Source organism: Microtus pennsylvanicus, chromosome 3 (assembly GCF_037038515.1).
Source record: "Microtus pennsylvanicus isolate mMicPen1 chromosome 3, mMicPen1.hap1, whole genome shotgun sequence".
NCBI classification, from domain to species: Eukaryota; Metazoa; Chordata; class Mammalia; order Rodentia; family Cricetidae; genus Microtus; species Microtus pennsylvanicus.
The window spans coordinates 142,386,453-142,406,770 of record NC_134581.1 but is presented as its reverse complement, the minus strand read 5'-3'; the positions used below and the strand labels follow the sequence as shown (position 1 = coordinate 142,406,770).

The 20,318-nt window shown below is 41.7% G+C and overlaps 1 protein-coding gene across 1 annotated transcript in view; it reads left to right on the top strand.

Annotated features, from left to right (window-relative positions):
• The window catches only part of LOC142847373 (phospholipid-transporting ATPase FetA), a 75,238-nt gene that overhangs the window by 19,277 nt on the left and 35,643 nt on the right, over window positions 1–20,318 (top strand). The window contains exons 5-11 of the mRNA XM_075968079.1: window positions 939–1,037; window positions 2,791–2,852; window positions 6,453–6,525; window positions 6,859–6,929; window positions 10,648–10,730; window positions 11,952–12,110; window positions 14,420–14,508. Coding sequence (XP_075824194.1) covers window positions 939–1,037; window positions 2,791–2,852; window positions 6,453–6,525; window positions 6,859–6,929; window positions 10,648–10,730; window positions 11,952–12,110; window positions 14,420–14,508 — 636 coding nt within the window. The remainder of the gene's footprint in view (window positions 1–938; window positions 1,038–2,790; window positions 2,853–6,452; window positions 6,526–6,858; window positions 6,930–10,647; window positions 10,731–11,951; window positions 12,111–14,419; window positions 14,509–20,318) is intronic.

The following is a 20,318-nucleotide window of genomic DNA, read 5'->3' as shown; positions in this document are numbered from 1 at the left end:
TACCTAGACTGGAAGATAGCCTCTTTATTTTGACATTGACAAATGGATGGCTGTTCCCTAGTGTAGCAGAAGTCAGGAGTCATCAATTTGAGGCAAGTCTCTGTATGAAGGAGACAACCTCTGGAGTCCCATGGAGAGGGAGCTCCTTCATCATGACTGTATAGCCACAGTTCAGCTTGATCATAAGAAACCAGAGTCTTTACCCAAGCTCTGGCTACAGTCCTGTTCCTCTCTCTCATCCCAGCCTCTGTGATAGGAAGTTGATACTTACCAAGGGAGAAGAATGGTACAGAATGTAAGAGAGCCAGCACAGGGAAAGGAATCCATGTAGGGTAGCCCCATGCTGAGAGAAGGGGACAGATCATCTCACCCTCCCTTGTACTGAAAATGTGGGTGAGTGCATAGTTTTCCCATGCCCACTGTTTTCAGGTTATTTTAGTTTTATGTATGTGTATAGGTGTTTGCCTACATGTATGTTCATGTATGCATGCCTGGTACACACAGAAGGGGGCATCAGAAACCCTAGAATTGGAATTATAGATGGATGGTGCTGGAAGTTGAACCAGAGTCCTCTAGAAGAGCATCCGGTACTTTTGACCAGAGAGCCATCTCCCTAGCCTTGCCATGTAAACTCTAAACACTCTACCTTCCAATACCCTCCCTTCATTATTGGAGAAGAATGACTCTCTGCCATTAGGACTAAGGCAGAGACATTCACAACATGGAAATGGCAACTTGCATCCCTTTCTTCCTCTTTTGGGAAGTGTTTACTTGGATTTGGGGATGCAGGGAGGTTAGAATGGTGAAGACTAGCTATGACCTTTGGGTCTATAGTAATAAACCCAGAGAGGTGACAATGATGATGGGGGCAAGAAATTTGGGGGAGTATGTTATTCTTAAGGATTCTGACCTAAGATCCCTCTATTTTCTTCTCAAAGTTGATTCCTCAGATCTCCTCCCTGGCATGGTATACAACTGTGATACCCCTGGTCGTGGTGCTAGCCATAACAGGAGTGAAAGATGCCATCGATGATGTGGTGAAGTAGCTTCTGGGCTTCCTTCACTAGACCTAGGAATTGGGCTGTGGGCCGAAAGACTTCCCAGAGCTTTCCTCGTGCCGAGAGCATTTCCTCGTGCCGAGAAATGCTAAATAGAAATATGTTTCTCATACTTGTTCCCTTATCTATCCCAGATAGAGGTCCCCAAGCCCATGACTCTGCTTGGTCTCTGCTTGGCCAGAAAGGGGCAGTGCAAGGCTTTTCTCTGCTCCACCACTTTTAGCCCTTCTCAGTAGCCCCACTCTTAGCCCCTTTAGCTTTGTCTGGCTTTGCTGCCATCTTTCTTCATCTGGCTCTCCTCCCACTTCATATCCCCTCCCCCTTTCCCTCTGTCCGTTCCTTCTTTTTCCTGCTCCTCCTTTCTTCTCTCCCTCCACATTCCTCTCTCTCCAGTATTCTTTTTTTTTTCTTTCCAAATGCTACTCGTATTTGGCATACACAGCTAGGAGTTCTTTGGTTTTAGAATGCCCTATGGTGTGATCAAAGACCCCCTCTTTTCCTGGCCTTGGAAAGATAAACTGACCTGGGGATGGGAAGCTGTCCTTGTAGTGTCTTCAAAGAGGACTGATTTTTGTCAAGACAGATTATGGACCGAAGTTTAAGAGTATGGCATTTCCTACTTTTTTAACTCTGTAAAATACAGGCTTAGCACGTGTAGTGCTAAATTTTAACCACAACCCAGATAAACAAACTGAGCTATATAAACTCATTTTATCTCAGAACCACATACATACCCCTGGTACCGTCTCATTCTAGTAAGAACTGAAAATTCAACATGCCAACATAGAGCAGTCCAGCTCCGTCTGGTTCAGAACTCAGTCTCTTTAGAATAAATGTTAAGGGAACCTTGGATTGTGGAAAACTGAGTGTTCTGCCTGCCCCTTCCTAGCCCTGTCCTTCTGCAGGGAAGGACTCGCCTTGGAAGGGAGTGGTTCCTGTGAGTCCTGTCACTGGGGCATGTGCTGTATTTGTTTTCCTGCTACCTGCCGGTCTGACTATTGGCCTCTCCACTCCCCACATCTGCTGAAGATGGTTCTTTGTGCAGCTCATGGGATTCCCTAGTGCTGTCAGGCATGTGCCTGTCCTCTTAGCTTTTGACAGAGTTATTTGTTTTCAAGCTCCTGGACTTTAGGATTTTTTTTTAATATTTGGCACAAAGATTGTGTGTTGCTGGTGACTTTTCTCTTTCCTGCCTTGTTCCTGCAGCTGCTTATAAAATAATCACTAAGAGAATTAATATTAATTATGATTGTTTGGCCGATGGCTCAGGCTTCTTATTGGCTATATCTACATATAAATTAACCCATTTCTAATAATCTGTGTATTGCCACATACCCTGTGGCTTACCAGAAATACTCTGGTATCTTACTCCTCCGGAGGCTGTTGTCATCTTCCTGACTCTGCCTTCGTTTTCGCTGTCTCCCTGCTTAGATTTCCTGCCTCACTATCTGCTGCTCTGTCATAGGCCAAAGAAGCTTCTTTATTAGCCAGTGGTAATAAAACATATTCGCAATGTACGGAGGAGCATCCCACATCAATTGTGTCTCTTTCTTTTCCCTGGGTTCTTTTTATACTTTCCTTCCAAGCTTCCATGGAGCCTGGTCTTGATGGTAGGAGGGCTTTGGCATATGGGAGAGGGGAATCACATACAAGAACCACATTTCCAAACTTTTAAATTGTACATGCAATTTTCTATATGTCTATTTCCTGAACATTCTCTGTGTGGTTTTAGAAACGACACCAGAGTGACAAGCAAGTCAACAACCGCTCTGTTTTGATGCTGGTGGATGGCAGGTATGTTCTCTTAGGAAAGCCGGTTAGGTAGGGCCAGTCCAGGGAGAGGTCAGCATTGCTAAAATGTGATGCGGTCGGTACTTTAGGACAGTAAAAAGAGCCTTGTGTTAAACTTTAAAAGAATCTGTTTCAAATTAATTGCTATTATCTGGAGTAGTCTTTAAATTATATTGGTGAAAATATTTCTCATTAATTAATCAATTAGTTAATTAATTAATAATTCAATCATCAAAGGTCCACAAGGAGCATCTACTGTATTCTGGACTGGGTTAACAATTCATGGTCACTGTTTTTCTTTGTTTAGGGAATAAATTTAATATAAAAAGAAAATGTGACAAAAAAAAAGAATCTGTTTCTATTTAATTGAATTTTTTTTTGAGGTGCTGCGGATCAAATCCAAGACTTCCGGTGTGCTAGGAAAGTGCTCTAAAAATTCACCTATAGATGTGGTCTAGCATACCCTGAACCTGCCGTATTAATATAGAGGTGGTCTAGCATATCCTGAACCTGCCGTATTAATATAGATATGGTCTAGCATACCCTGAACCTGCCATATTAATTGAGATGCCTCTGGGCTTCGTTTCTATAAAATAGAATTAATATTCTCTGTCTTAGAAGATGCCTGAGAAACAAAAAGGAAATAATATATCAAAGGAATTGACAAGCCACAGCATGAAATTAATATGCTGGCAATTGTGATCAGAGTGGTTGGCCTTAGGACATAAAGGCCTCCAGCATGGTTCGCTGGTGAGTCCACTGTAGCTGTTGGGTGGTCAGTGCGGTCTGACAGACCACAGACAGTGCCTGTGCCGACTCCACGGCTGTGCTATTTGGCGGTAAGACTGGAATGAGGCAGACATGTTCCTACAAAAGGCAAAGTGTAAAAGCCTGTTCGAAGAGGTATGGCAAGCTACATAGAGTCACATCTGACAAACGGGATTAAGATACACCTTCCAGGGGTGACATCTGTACCAGGTGTTAAAAACCAGTGCGAGCAGAACATGAGGAGAGAAAACACAAACCCAACGGAGTCAAGATTGAAGCCCAGCCTTTCTTTCTCACTGTGGCTTTGCTGAGTTCTAAACACCTGTAGCTTTGTCAAGTCACAGTTATCCAAGCTAACCCATCTGTTATTGTGTTGCTCATCTTAATCAGAGTGGATTGTTTCCTCCATGATTCAAATGGCGGAAAGTTCTGGAAATATCAAATAGGTGATTTACTATATTAAAAAAAAAAGGTAAAGGAATGACATGGCTTTAAAAAGACAGACCTGGGTGTATTAGAAACTGACCAAGCTGGCGAATAAATTTGGTCAGATGAACTTCTTCAAATAGCTCAAAGTACTTAGGCTGTGCAAGATTTTTAGAGAAGAATTTGTCACAGAGACAGTTTAGGAGTTATCCAGAGGCCCTGGTTAAACTTTGTAACCAGTCAGTGTCTACGTAGTTTAGAACATACAGGGAAAGCTCATCATGGAATAGCTTCTTTCAAGAAAGCAACTAGAAGGAAAGCTTGAAGATGTGGATCCGTGGCCCGTGGTCTGTGGCCAGTGCACGCGAGGCAGCCTCTGGCTAGCAAGCTGTGACTTTCGTTTTGTTGGTTTGGGGTGTTTTTGTTTTTTTCAGACAGGGTTTCACTCCATAGTAATCTGTTCTAGAATTCACTCTGTAACCCAGACTTTCTCCAATCCATGGCAATCCTCCTGCCTCAGCCTCCCAAGTGCTGGGATTACAGGTGTGAGCCACCACTCCCTGCTCTTTTGCCACAGCCCAACAAATGAACTGACTTTACAATGAGTGGCTTATTTTAGGCTATCTTTTCACTAATGGTGTTGTCCTTTGAAGATATCGACTTTAGGAGAGGCTCTTAGTCCCAGTCCACAGCCTCTTATGATCATAAATCTTTTCTTGCCACATTAGAGGGAGAAACTGAAACTCGGGGTAAGAGATTATTAAAATGACAATCACTCCCCTGTCCAGAGCATGCTTACTGTCCTAGATGTCACCCTTCTGCTTCCTGGCTCTTTTACTCCAAGGACAGTCTTGCTTTTGAAAGAGTGCTGGCTTTGTCTTATCTAGTGTTTCTAATATTTGCAGTGTGAAAGGTACAGGATGTTAAAGAACTCTGGGAGGTACCATTCAGTGGGGCTGTCTTCCTCTCTGTCTAATCTGGGCTCCATTTTTATTAAAATATCCAGGAATACATTTGTAATAATTTGACAGCTCCTTATAAAATAAAATATAAACTTCAAAGTCTCCAATAGAAGGGGGAATCTTATAACCCTGCTTTTCCTTCCTGTCTCTTTGGTGAAAATCCTGCCTAGAGAACCCCTGAAAGTAAATGTCAAACCAAGATAAAATTTTCATTTGTCTTTTTCCACAGCTATTGTTACTCTTCAGTGCTACCAGAAAATCCTTAAAACAAAGAGTGAATTTATAGTAAATTATTTTTCAATAAAATAAGCAAAGAGGTGGTCTTTCTGGGAATAGCTATGTGTTCATGAGTCTGGTAAAACAGGGTTGTGTATGAGAAGCCTGCACTGAGAAATGAACTGGAGAATGACTGTGCCCTCTCTTCCCCTGATTCTTCAAAGGGGCTGGCCATGTTTCCACAGTGTGCGTGTATGCATACATCTAAGCCCTTTACCAGAGAGGAGGTGACTTAAGAATCCTATTGGGAAACTGGAGAGAGAGAGAGAGTGAGAGAGAGAGAGAGAGAGAGAGAGAGAGAGAGAGAGAGTGTTTTGTTGCTGAATCTGCTCATACTGTCAGGCTCCCTTTTCTAGGAAATGAGGATTTAAAAGGGTCAAAGGTGACCCAATGAGAGAACAAAATAAAATTAGTGAAGCCACATGGCAGAACACGTTTTAGCTGTTTAATAACAGAACGAGCCGCATCTACACGTGTCCTCTATGGGGTGTCATTGAGTGAAAAGTGAAGAATTTACTGTTTAACTTTGTTTTTTGAGACAGGGTCTCACACTGTAACCCTGGCTGGCCTGGAACTCAATATGTAGACAGGCCCTCAACCCACCCAAATACTCCTGCCTCTGCCTCCCAGGTGCTGGGATTAAAAAAATCTTACTCTATAACTTTGAAGTCTATGTCTTGTAGGGGATTCTATGAATTGATTTTCCTAGGAAAGGTTTTTTTTCCCTATTTTTTTTTGATTTTGTTTTTGTTGTTGGGGTTTTTTTGGGGGGGGTTGTTTGTTTGTTTTTCAAGACAGGGTTTCTCTGTGTGTAGCTCTGGCTGTCCTAGAATTTGCTTTGTAGACCAGGCTAGCCTTGAACTCACAGAGCTCCACCTGCCTCTGCCTACCGAGTGCTGGGATTAAAGGTACGCGCCACTAACACCTGGCTTCTAGGAAAGTTTTAAAAATATAGTGGCTATCTCTGAAGAACAAAGCTAAATACTGGGGAAAGAGACTTGTCAAAAGAAACAGAGCTTGTTCTTGACTGCCCAGAGGATGCAACCAAAACCAGTTGGCCCTCCCGAGATATATCTTCATCCATCTTGGCATTTTCTGTTTCCTTTGCTTTGTTTTGTCTCGTTGTCAAAGCAGAAGGTTGGGGGAACTCACAAGGCCCATTTTCTTACAGGGTTGAGGAGCGCAAATGGATGAATGTTCAAGTGGGAGACATAATAAAGCTACAAAATAATCACCCTGTTACCGTGAGTATCTCCTCTCTCCATGAAATGAGATCAGGGAGCCCTGTAGCATTGTTGCCTCCTCCCCTCTGGGCGATCTCCAGCTGCCTCGCTTTGCAGTGAAGTCACTAGCTCCTCTTCCAAGAAGCTTGTTGTCCATCTCTCATCATAGCTTCAGGTGGAATGGAGCAGCTTTGAGAGAAAGGCATAGTAGCAGCAATGGGCCACAGATAATGAGAGTAGCCGAGTCCGCAAAGTTCTTAGAGTGGACATCTATCCCTGAGGGGCTGATTTCCATCACACTGTAAGGCTAGGGGCCAGCCTCCTGTGCCTCTTCTCTGGCTTTTCTGATTACAGGCAGATGTACTGTTACTTTCTAGCAGTGAGCCGTATGGTCTGACATACATTGAAACAGCAGACTTGGATGGGTAAGTGTTTTCTCCTGATATTGCATTAAGAAAATTTAGCCACTTAGAGGGCAAATATGATGGAGGAAGCTAATTTTATTCTCAGTTGAAAGTAGTAGCCTCAAAAACTCTTGGATCAGACCATAGAGTTCATGCATGACTGCATTCCTCAAAAGTCCCCTACACTGTCAATGTTATGACTCTAATAGCTTTAGAATGAAGTTAGTGAAGATCGAATGAGTTAGTGTCTAAAGTTCTATTCTACTGTACTGACCCTGTAATGCCAAGTGGGTTTTAATGAGGAATTAAAAGCAAGTATTTATTAAGTACTTCCTGTGTGACTGTATGATAATAAAGACATGGAATAAAGTTAGATTTCAACGGCAAAAAAAAGAAAAGAAAAGAAAAAAACCAAAAAAAACTCTTGGGTCTATAGAATAGTTCCTCCATTTTATTGTGCCTGCCTCTGTGGAGTACCCACCAATGTCTTTTATTTCATTTGACATTCTTAGCTGTTGGACTGGCAGAAGCTAGTGTTCTGCTAAGTCAATAGCTTCTAAGAGGCTTTTAATTATGCTCTCAAGTGTTAGCTGATGCAGAGTGGGGCGAGACATGACTGTTCCAGAAGCTAAAACTAGCTCAAGATAAATTAACTAGCCCCAGAACCTACAAAATACCAATGTCTCCACAGCAATGAAATTCCATTTGTTCTATCAGTCTCTGCAGACACAGAAACTCCTTCCAGAAATTTTTTTGTTCACAGCCAGACATAGCTTCTATTCGGGAGTTTTCATTCACAGTGCAAAATGGTGAGAGTGGTAGCAACACATTTAAAGAGCTTCCCTTGTGCCAGACCTTAGGGTTGGAGATGCTGCTGCTCAATCGGATGAATTAAATGCAATGGGTTTATTTGGGCCCGAGGGTAGCAGGGGCCAGGTGTCAGCACTGAATCACCAAAGGCAAAATGATAGCAGTTACTGAAATGTGCAAGAGAAGCAAAGAAATCTCTACAGTAGCCTGACTCATAATGGGCACACAGACAAAGTGATTTTTATGGTGATAAGACTCAAATGAACTCATGGTACAAGATAATCAAATCATGGTGATTCTAGGCATGAAAGACAAGGAGCCTATTGCATTTTTGTTTGATCTGTATAAGCAGAAAAAATCTTAAACAAATGAAAAAAAAAGACTACATTCAATCATGGCAAGAAAAAATCTCAGCCAATGAACTAATTTCCAGACTTGAGCCAGTTTGCAGACCCAGAACAAAGTGGCTATGATGGCAGAGATGGAGGTTCTGCACGGGCTTGACAACATGGACTTCTACTCTCCAGGCTGACCTGCCTACAACTGTTGCTGAGTGCCAGATCTGCCAACACAAAGCCCCAGATAGGGCGCCCTTCCCCAGGGTGACCAGTCAGCTACCTGGTGGCAGGTTGACTATGTTGGACCACTTCCCTCTGTGGAAAGGACAATGCTTTGACCTTACTAGAGTAGATCTTATTCTGGTTATGGATTTGCCTTTCCTGCATGTAATGCTTCTGCCAAAACCACTATCCTTGGATTTACAGGATGCCTTATCCACCATCATGGTATTGTTTCTGACCAAGGAACTCACTTCACAGCCAGAGAAGTGTGACAGTGGTCCACGTTCATGGAATACACTGGCTTTCTCATGTTCCCACCATCATAAGCAGCTGGCCTGTTAGAGATGGATGGACTTTTGAAGACACAGCACCAATTAAGTGGCAGCAGCATGGAGAGCTGGGGCAGGGCTCTCCAGAAGGCAGTGTATTCTTTGAATCAGTGTCCAGTATATGGTATGAGTTCTTCCTGAGTCAGGATTTGTGGGTTCAGAGGTCAGTGCTAGAAAGGGAGCATTTCTAACCCCACTAGAACATTTTTGCTTCCTGTTCTCATGACCTTCAGTTTTGCCAGCCTAAACGTTTTGGTTCCAGAATGGGGAGCACTCCTGCCAGGAGCCACAACAAACATTCCATTGAACTGGAAGCTCAGATTTCTCCCTGGTCACTCTGAGCTTCTGATGCCCTTAAGCCAACAGGTTAAGATAAAGGAACAACAGTGTCAGGAGGGGTGATCGACCAGAATACCAAGGGGAAATTGGATTGCTTCTCCACATGGAGGTAAGGAAGATTATGCCTGGAGTGCAGGAGATTTTTTAGGGTGTCTCTTGGTCCTGCCATGTCCTGTGATTGAAGTTAATGGGAACTACAATAACCTAACACAGAAAGGATGACAAAGAGCACAGACCCATCAGGAAAAGAGATTACCTGCTGAGTTCTTGCTGTTGGAGAACCCAGAATGGGTAGTAGAGGAAGGTAGCTGTGAACACCAGCTAAGGCTATTTAGCCAGTTACAGAAATGAGGACTACAATCGACATGAGTTAAGAATGTAATTATATAGATATTTGTGTTTTCTTTCCTTAATTTCTTTATCATGCAATATAACATCAATTGAGAGAATATCAGTGATTATCATAATTAAGTTTTGAGATACTAAAAGAATACTCAAGGGACATTGCCACCTATTCTAAAATCTATAATGTGTTTGCAGCTGTATGTGGAAGAGTTATGTAATGTTGGATATAATTGTGACCTGTCTCAGCATATATGCACTAGCTGTTGTAGGTGAGATAGCTGTATTGTGTTAGGCATAATTATAAGCTGGTTAACGTTTTCATTTGTAAATGAAATGTGTCGTGAGAAGGCATGATTGTGTGACAGGTTTGACAAGGGGTGGATGGACTTGTCATGGCTAGTCTTGGCTGTCAACTTGACTACATCGAGAATTAACTATAACCCAAGCAGCTGGATACACCAGTGAGGCATTTTTCTTAACGAAATTTTTTTGAAGTGTGAAGACCTACCTTTAATCCAGATCTTTTGAGGTGGGAAAGATCCACCTTTAATCTGAGCCACACCTGGTGGCCGCCTACATAAAGGACATGGAAGAAGGAACTGGTCACCCTTTTCCTGCTTACCCTCATTCTCAATTCACTAGTATTAGCGCCCACTTATTTGGGATTCCAGTGTATACTGAAGATCAACTAACCCGGTCAGCCTCCTGCTCTTGACTCTTGGAAACAGCCATTATTGGGCTAGCTGAGCTATAGTCTGTAGGCCACTCTAATAAATTGGCTTCACACATATATATACATATATGTATACATATTGTGTATATACATATATATGTATGTGTGTATACATATATATATGTCTGCCAGTTCTGGTCCTCTAAAGAGCCCTGACTAATCCCAAAAACCAAAAGTTTTTGAAGTCTATAGTTGTTACTATCTCTGTGCATTCTTGTATCCAAAAATGGTTAACTGTGATCTTTTCATGGACCCTGTAAATATTTTTGAACCCAGAACTATGTTTCCTCCAAGGTATAAGCAAGTTCTCACCAGAACCTGCTCCATCTTCCTGAAAGGAGCAGATGCTTGCCACTCCCTAACATTCCTAACTGCTACTTCTAGTGTTGGTTAAAGTAGTGGAGGTATGTTGTGCAGGGTCTGAGGGGCGGGTTCCTAACAGTTACCGCTCCTCCATACTGCCATGAGAACCAGGTGTAACTAGTGTGAGGCACTCACTGCAAACCCTTAGCCTGTATTCTGCTGGCAACATTTATTTTCTAAAAACCCAGCGAAGTAGCACAAGCTGGTCCTGTGCTATTGTTGTGTTTATGTCTCATGCATTTGATGAACCTTTACTCTAGTGAAACCAACCTGAAAGTGAAGCAGGCCATTTCAGTTACCTGTGAGATGGAGGATAACCTGAAGCTGCTGTCTGCCTTTGATGGTGAGTCAGGAAATGAGTGGGCTGCCCACCCAAACGTTCATCACCAGAGGACTAAATAAAGAATGGTACATCCATGCAGGAATTCTATACAGCTCATTTTAAACAATATGCAAGGTGATAGATAGTCCTTGACATGGAAGAAAACTTACACAACATAATAGGAGAAACATATAGATTACAAAAGCCAGCATGTACACATAATGTTAAACATATTTGGGGGTGGGACTGGAGAGATGGCTCAGCCCTTCCAGAAGTCCTAAGTTCAATTCCCCGCAACCACACAGTGTCTCAGAACCATCCATAATGAGATCTGGTGCCCTCTTCTAGCCTGAAGGCATACATGCAGGCAGAACACTGTATGCATAATAAATAAACCTTAAAACCAAACAAACAAAAGATGTGTTGGGGAAACATGCACAGACTAGAAAGCTTACAGGATGTAATTCAAAGGCTACTAGCCTTTTCTCTAAACAATAAGTAGACTGCAATGTTTTCCAAAAGCCTTTAATCCCAGCCCTCTGGAGACAGAGCCAACAATCTCTGAGCTCAGAGCCAGCCTGGTCTACATAATGAGTTCCAGGCTAGCCAGGGATGTGTAGTAGGTCCTGTCTCAAAAACGTTTCTTGGTCATTTTAGCATGTTATAAATATTTACAAAGGAGATCCAGCAAGATGGCTCAGAGAATAAAGGCACCTGCTTCCAAGCCTGGACCCAGATGGTGGAAGGAGAGAGCGGCTCTCACATGCTGTCCTCTGGTCTCCACACACGCACCATTGCATACGTCCCCCCTCTTACGTGCAAAGTAAATAAATAAAGCCAGTAAACATTTAAAAATATTTACAAAGGATATGTTTATTAATCAGGAAGAAGTCAACTATTTCTATTTTGAGAAAAAATAGTGGTTCCCTTTAGAGTAATATTTTCATTTCTTCAGCTTCACTGATACTGACTAACCTGGCAGTACTAATATTGATTAGTACCCTGTGGTGGTTTCTCTCGGTGCTCTATAGCAATACAGAATTGTTATTTTGTTTTAGTTAGTGCCCTGAAATATTTTTGTGCTTTCTAAAGGAATTGAGTGCAGGAGGGGGAGTAGCTGAGAAAAAATGAATAAAAAAAATATGTTGTTGTGTTACATGTTGTATGTTGTTTCCTGCTTTTCTGCTGAGCATTCCACCAAGGTTACAGAGCTAGCACCCTTCCTACTTTCCTTATCTGCAGGAGAAGTTCGGTGCGAGCCTCCCAATGACAAGCTGGACAAGTTTTCCGGAATCCTGACCTATCTGGGGTACACCTACTTCCTGGACCATGACAGGCTTCTGCTCCGGGGCTGCATCATCAGGAACACAGACTGGTGTTACGGTTTGGTGATTTATACTGGTATGCTTCCTGCAGCTAGAGCCAGACCCCACCCGTTAGAGCCTGCTCACCACCCAGTTATGATTCGGATATAATATTCAAACATGTATCAGAAGAGTAGCTTAGTGCTGGTTTGATGCTAGGCTCACAAGTGCCTAGAGAAGAAGTTGAGGGGGAAAGTGGCTTTGTTCCAGGCAATGTGCTTTAAACATATCAGCTCCTTCTTTCTTAGAGAACGGCTTTGTGTTTCAACACCATAAGGCATTCATGGGTTTTCCCAACCATACATGGACACAGGAGAGGGTGTTCATATAGAGAAAGTACAACAGAATTAGCATGTGAACGTAAGATTACACAGAGATTACGCTCATAAAAAGGGAATATAGACAGTGCTCATTATGCAAAATAATAGAAAATATATCATGGAGACTTCATAGGAGGGAAAAGCACCATGTTACTGACCCGTATTGAGATGTCATTTAGAATCACGACCCACAATATGTAGTGAGAGATTTTCTTGGTTCATGGCATGGCTGGGAAAGAGCCTCTACTGCACTCTGCACCCCTAGTGGCAACAGACACTGATAGCTTTGTTCCTTTTCTATCCCCGTGATAAACTATCTTAGGTTAACTCTTTAGGACAAAAGACTTAATTTTTGCTCAGTTTCCTAGGTGTTAGTCCATGGTTGCTTGACCCTATAGCATGGGACTGTAGCAAGGCCATATGTCACAGTGAGAGCACATGCTGGACACAGCTGCTCATGTCCTGCTAGTGGAGATGCAGAGGAACGCTAGGAGGGGCCTTCAGGACCATGCCCCTAATAATCTTCCCTTCAAGTTTCTTTTTTTTTTCTTTTTTTTTTTGTGTGGCATTTATTTTATTTATTTATTTATTTATTTATTAAAGATTTCTGTCTCTTCCCCGCCACCGCCTCCCATTTCCCTCCCCTTCCCTTCAAGTTTCTACTACCTCAATAGCGCCATCTGTTGGATACCAAGCTTTCAACAAATGAGCTCTTGGGACATAATTGAAATGTAGGCTTTAACACAGCCATAACCACAGTAGGAAGAATCAAGAAAGATTTAGCGTAGAGAATATTAATAAACTTGAATTTCTGGAGGTCTTTTCTACAGCATCCATTCTTAAACATGAGACTTAGTTCTCCTTCTGTGGAAAATAAGACAAATACCTTCTGGAGAAGATGAAGAATCCAAGGAAGCCCTAGTAGAACTTGTTTTTGGTTCTTGATGTGGAATGGCAACTTCTAAGCTGCTCAGTTTCCACCTCAAATGATGTAAAGTAGACTTCCTTCCTTCACTGCATCAGCAGCTATGCACACATAGGAAAACCGCTCCTAGATAGTCCAGTTGTTCAGCAGCAGGTTTTCCCCAAAGCCATAGTAACAATAGTGATGCACTTTGGGGAGCTCTGTGCAGGGTCTCGTGGTGCAGACCTAGTCCTAGGCACTCAGTGCAGACCTGCGTCACTGTTGTGTGTACGGTGCTGCCACCATCTCTACCTCCCTCTTGAAAGCCAGTCTTTCTGCAGTCCTTGGGAGATGTGATCCCTCCACTGCCTCGAACTCTCAAAGACCCAAACCTGTGGAGGATAGAATGCTGCAGCTCATGCTCTGTGTTCCCGGTGTTTGCCCACAAACCAGAAAACCCAGCTACCCCACATGAGCACATCTGTGGCACCCCTGCATTAGTGACACATTTGGCCACTGGTCAGAGGCCAAAAGGCCGGAGAAATCACTACTTACACTTCCTTCCTAAACCCCCTTATGAATATTTTCTCTCACACTGCTACCAATGTCTCTGACCAGTAGTTTGCAAGTCAGGTCCATGCCATTCAAGGCTCCTTTGCTCACTGTCTGTGAGGAAAAGGAACATGGCATCTATGTTTCTCAGCCACAGAGAAGTCTCAGCTCCCAAGCCTCTACTCCAGAAAGAAATCGCTGTCATCACCACTTCCTTTCTTCTGTTCTCAGGAACTTTGAATGTAGCCTGACTCAGCAATGGGTTTCCTCAAAAGAGAGCAGAGTGTCTCCTATCAGAAAATTCCCTCCCTTAGCTAAATAAGTCAGGGGGGGACAAGGACACCCAGGTGACTCCTGTTCTGACTTAGGGAGAATCCAGATGGGAGGTGCTGGTAAGAGAGGAGTCAGTGCGGGACACTCAGTAAGGAAACACGGTCCTTTCTGTGTATCGCTGATTGGATTTACATAAGAGCTTAGAATAAGTGAACATAAAGGCATACGTCAACACTATTTGAAGCTCTGAGTATATTCAGTGATTCTAAGATATGGAATTCTCCCTGTTTTGCTTAGGGCCAGACACCAAATTAATGCAGAACAGCGGAAGGTCCACCTTCAAACGAACACACATAGACCACCTCATGAATGTCCTTGTGGTCTGGGTGAGTGAAACACTTTCCCCTGTGTCTTTGCATAGACATATGTTCACAGCAGTAGCTGGCACTTCCAAATCAGAATATAGTTGTTTGAAGTCATGAGAAGTTTAATGACCCCCACAAGCTAAGGTGTGAGCCAGGAAAGAACAGACTCAATGTACAGTATGATCTAGGTTATGCCTTCTATTCAATGTACAGTATGATCTAGGTTATGCCTTCTATTCAATGTACAGTATGATCTAGGTTATGCCTTCTATTCAATGTACAGTATGATCTAGGTTATGCCTTCTATTCAATGTACAGTATGATCTAGGTTATGCCTTTTATTCAATGTACAGTATGATCTAGGTTATGCCTTCTATTCAAGATAATGACAATTGAGGAACTGTTGCTTTTGGTAATGGGACCAGAGCAAATCTAGGACCCTACTTTAGAAGTAAAGATGCTTTCTCATGTCAGTTTTGATCATTACTTTACTAACCTATCACATAGACTAATGGTACACCTTATTTAAACTGGACGTTTTAAAGCCGTATTCCTCAAAGGAGTCTTAAGGCTGCTGCAGAGGCAGGAGAAGATCTGGTAGCGTTTGCTCTGGTCTTACCTGAGTTCCTGCTTCAAGTAGAGCAACTTCTCATTATGCTGTTTTATAACATTTCAATTGGAAGAATAGGGCTTCTTCTGCTAAAAAAATAAATAAATAAATAAATCACTAATAAAGAGATCATGAGAAAAGGAAATGTACCACATTTTCCTTATTCATTCTTCGATCGAGGGGCATTTAGGTTGTTTCCAGGTTCTGGTTATGACAAACAATGCTGCTATGAACATAGTTGAGCACATGTCCTTGTGGCACGATTGAGCATCCTTTGATATATAAATAAAAGTGATATTGCTGCGTCTTGAGAAAGGTTGTTTCCTAATTTTCTGAGAAACTGCCATACTGACATCCAAAGGGGTTGTACCAGCTTGCATTCCCACCAGCAATGCAGAAGTGTTCCCTTTACCCCACAACCTCTCCAGCATAAGTTGTCATCAGTGTTTTTGATCTTGACTATTCTTATAGGTATAAGATGGAATCTCAGAGTTGTTTTGATTTGCATTTCTCTGATGACTAAGAATGTTGAACATTTCCTTAAGTGTCTTTCAGCCATTTTAGATTCCTCTGTTGAGAGTTCTCTGTTTGGTCTGTACTCCATTTTTTTATTGGATTATATATGTTCTTTTGGTGTCCAATTTCTTGAGTTCTTTGTATATTTTAGAGATCAGACCTCTGTCTGATGTGGGATTAGTGAAGATCGTTTCCCATCCTGTAGGCTGTTGTTTTGTCTTGTTGACCATGTATGTCCTTTGCTTTACAGAAGCTTTTCAGTTTCAGGAGGTCCCATTTATTAATTGTTTCTCTCAGTGTCTGTGTTGCTGGTGTTATGTTTAGGAAGTGTTCAAGTGTATTTCCCACTTTCTCTTCTATAAGGTTCAGTGTGGCTGGCTTTATGTTGAGGTCTTTGATAAATTTGGACTTGAGTTTGTGCATGGTGATAGATATGGGTCTATTTTCATTCTTCTGCATGTTGTTGTCCAGTTATGCCAGCACCACTTGTTAAATCTTTTCTTTTTTCCATTTAATATTTTTTGCTTCTTTGTAAAAAATCACGTGTTCAAAGATGTGTAGATTGATATCCGGATCTTCTATTCAGTTCCATTGGTCCTCCTGCCTGTTCTTATGCCAATACCAGGCTGTTTTCAGTACTGTAGCTCTGTAGTAGTTTGAAGTCAGGGATTGTGATGCCTCCAGAAGTTCTTTTATTGTACAGGGTTGTTTGGCTATCCTGTTTTTTTGTTTTGTTTTGTTTTTTTTTTTTTTTTTTTGCTTTCCCATATGAAGTGGAGTACTGTTCTTTCAAGGTCTTTAAAGAATTTTGCTGGGATTTTGACAGGCATTGCATTGAATCTGTAGATTGCTTTTGGTAAGATTGCCATTTTTACTATGTTAATTCTGCCTACCCAAGAGCATGGGAGATCTTTCCACTTTCTGATGTCTTCTTCAATTTCTTTCTTCAAAGATTTAAAGTTCTTGTAATACAAGTCTTCTACTTGTTTGGTTAGAGTTACTCTGAGATATTTTATTCTATTTGTGGCTATTGTGAAAGGTGTTGATTCTCTGATTTCTTCCTCAACCCTTTTATCATCTGTGTATAGGAGGGCTACTGATTTTTTTTTTAGTTAATCTTGTATCCTACTACATTACTGAAAGTGTTTATGAGTTGTAGAAGTTCCTTGGTAGAATTTTTGGGATCATTTATGTAAACTATCATATCACCAGCAAACAGTGAGAGTTTGATTTCTTCCTTTCCAATTTGTATCCCCTTGATTTCTTTTTGTTGTCTTATTGCTCTAGCTAGGACCTCAAGCACTATATTGAATAGATATGGAGAGAGTGGACAACCTTGTCTTGTTCCTGATTTCAGTAGAATTTCTGGGAGTTTCTTTCCATTTAGTTTGATGTTGGTTGTTGACTTGCTCTGTAGTGCCTTTATTATGTTTAGGTAGGATTCTTGTATCCCTGCTCTCTCCAAGACCTTTATCATGAAAGGATGTTATATTTTGTCAAAACGCTTTTCAGCATCTAATGAGATGATCGTGTGGTTTTTCTTTTTCAGCTTGTTTATATGGTGGATTACGTGACAGATTTTTGTATGTTGAACCATCCCTGTATCTGTGGGAAGAAGCCGACTTGATCATGATGGATGGTGGTTCTGATGTGTTTTTGGATTCAATCTGCCAGTATTTTATTTAGTATTTTTGCATCAATGTTCATGAGTGAGATTGGTCTTTAATTCTCTTTCTTAGTAATGTCTTTCTGTAATTACAATCAAGGTAATTGTAGCCTCATAAAAAGGGTTTGGCAATGTTCCTTCTGTTTCTATTGTGTGGAATAATTTGAGGAGTATTGGTATTAGTTCTTTGAAAGTCTTGTAGAATTCTGAGCTGAAACCATCTGGTCCTGGGCTTTCTTTTAGTTGGGAGACTTTTGATGACTGTTTCTATTTCTTCAGCAGTTATAGGTCTGCTTAATTTGCTTATCTGGTCTTGATTTAATTTTGGTAAGTGATATTTTTCTAGAAAGTTGTCCATTTCCTTTAAGTTTTCCAATTTTGTGAGGTACAGGTATTCGAAATATGATGTGATGATTCTCTGTATTTCCTCCATGTCTGTTGTTATGTCCCCTTTTCATTTCTGATTTTGTTAATTTGGATATTCTCTCTGCCTTTTGATTAGTTTGGATAAAGGTTTGTCCATTTTGTTGATTTTCTCAAAGAACCAGCTCTTTGTCTCATTGATTCTTTTTATTGTTGTCTTTGTTTCTATTTTGTTGATTTCAACTCTCAATTTGATTATTTCCTGCTGTCTAGTTCTCATAGTTGAGTTTGCTTCTTTTTGTTCTAAAGTTTTCAAATGTTCTGTTAATTCACTAGTGTGGGATTTTTCCAATTTTTTATGTGGGTGTTTAGTGCTATGAACTTTCCTCTTAACACTGCTTTTATTGTGTCCCATAAATTTGGGTATGTTGTGTGGTCATTTTCATTGAATTTTAGGAAGTCTTGAATTTCTCCCTTTATTTCTTCCTTGACTCATTGATAATTCGGGTGAGCATTGTTTAATTTCCATGTGTTTGTGGGTTTTTTGGAATTAGTATTGCTGTTGATTTCTAGTTTTAAACCATGTGATCTGATAAGGTACATTGGGTTATTCCAGTTTTTTGTATGTGTTGAGGTTTGTTTTGTTACCAAGTATGTGGTCAATTTTTGAGAAGGTTCCATGAGGTGCTGAGAAGAAGGCATATTCTTTTCTGTTTGGATGGAATATTTTATAAATGCCTGTTAAGTCCATTTGAGTCATAACATCTGTTAGTCCTCTTATTTCTCTGTTCCTTTTTTGTCTGATTGACCTGTCCAGTGAGAGGGGAGTGTTGAAGTTTCCCACTATTAGTGTGTGGGGTTTAATGTATGATTTAAGCTTTAGAAGTGTTTTGTTTACATATGAGGGTGCCATTGTATTTGGGGCATAGATGTTCAGTATTGAAATTTCCTCTTGATGGATTTTTCCTGTCACAGTTCTAGTTGCCCCGTTGGTTACTCTGTATTCCTTGAGATAGCTCAGCACTCCTGTGCTTTGCTCTGATCCTTGGAGTTTGCTGTCTCAGGCCTGCTTTGGCCTAGGTTGCCAGCTTTGCCCTGTTTCTGTAAATCCTGGTCTGGATCCCCTCCTGCAGAAGTCCCTGGAGTTGGACCTGGAAAGGTTTCTGACTCTGGTCTACTTCCTTGGAGGTCCAGGCTCAGGTGTGCCTGTACCTGCAGAGGATCTGCTTACTCCCTCCAAAGTCCCAGAGTCATGCATGGGACCCGCAGAGGTTCCAGGTTCCTGCCTATTCCCTTGGAGATCCCAGGTTCTCTCACGCCCAGACTGGCAGAGGTCCTGGCTCAAGCCTAGTTCCTGGGAGGTCCTAGGCTCATGCCCAGTCCCACCGGGGTCCTGGTTTAGGTCTACTCCCTTGAAGGTCCCAGATTCATGTCCAGACCCTCAGAAGACTCTGGCTCTGGCTCACTCACTCAGCAGTTACTCCCCTGTATCTGTTCCAGTGGAGATTGCTGACTCTGGATCTGGTTGCTGACTCAATCCTGATCCACCAGTGTCCTGGACTGGATAGAAATTAACTTTATTATTTAAATAACTTATTTGCATAACTGAGCTGTTCTGGTGGTATCTACAGTTAATTTCTTTTCATTTTGTTTTTATTGTACTGCTAGAGCTGAAAACATCTTGAATTCCTTTTCTTTGTATAGACTCCTCATCAATGTCTGGATTATAAACTGCCTTCTTAATGAGAAGTTTCTCTAGGGCGAAGGCTGTGGCTCAGTGGTGGAGTACTCACATCATATGTTTAAGGCTCTGGGTCCCCAGCACTGCAACAAATGGAAATAAGGAAAGCTTAAGATCACAGTTCCTTCCCACAGTCCTTTAGATGCAGTGCATACAGCTCTAAAAACTAGCAAGGCTTGTTGACCATTGAGAGTGGCCGTAAGCACCCACATCAGACAACTCACAACTCCCTGTAAGTCTAGCTTCAGGGGATTTTATGCCCTCTTTTGACCTCCACAGACACGTGTGCATGCGTGCATGCACACACAAACACACATACATGCACACACACAAATAAATATTTTTCAAAAAAGTTATGAAATTGTTTAGAACAAAGGGTACAAATAGAGGAGAAAGAGATGAGAAAGGTGGGTGTCAGAAACAGGAGGGAAATGTGTCCAACACACAGCACATGCATGCATGAATACTTAAAGTGTATAAATAAATAAATTTAGTATTTAGAGATTGCAGATTGCTGGACGGTGGTGACATATGCCTTTAATCCCAGCTCTCAAGAGGCAAAGGCAGATGAATCTCTGTGAGTTCAAGGTCAGCCTGGTCTACGTAGTGAGTTCCAGAGAACTCAGAGAAACCCTGTCTCAAAAAAATAAAAAATTAAAAAAGAAAGAAAAAAGAAAGAGGTTGAAGATCAATCATGTGTGAAGAGCTTAAAAAGAATGGAACCAAGGATTGTGGGTTGAGAGCCGCCCAAGCTCATAGTGAATTCCAGGACAGCAGAGCTGCACAGCAAGACCATGTCTCAAAAGGAGGGGGTACAGGGAAAGAGGAGGAGAAATATGGATGAGGAAATCATGAAAAGGAGAAAGAGAAACAGGAAAAGGAGAAGACTCTGAATTTCTAGAGAGGAATCAGGAATCAGCAGCAGCGGAATCGTG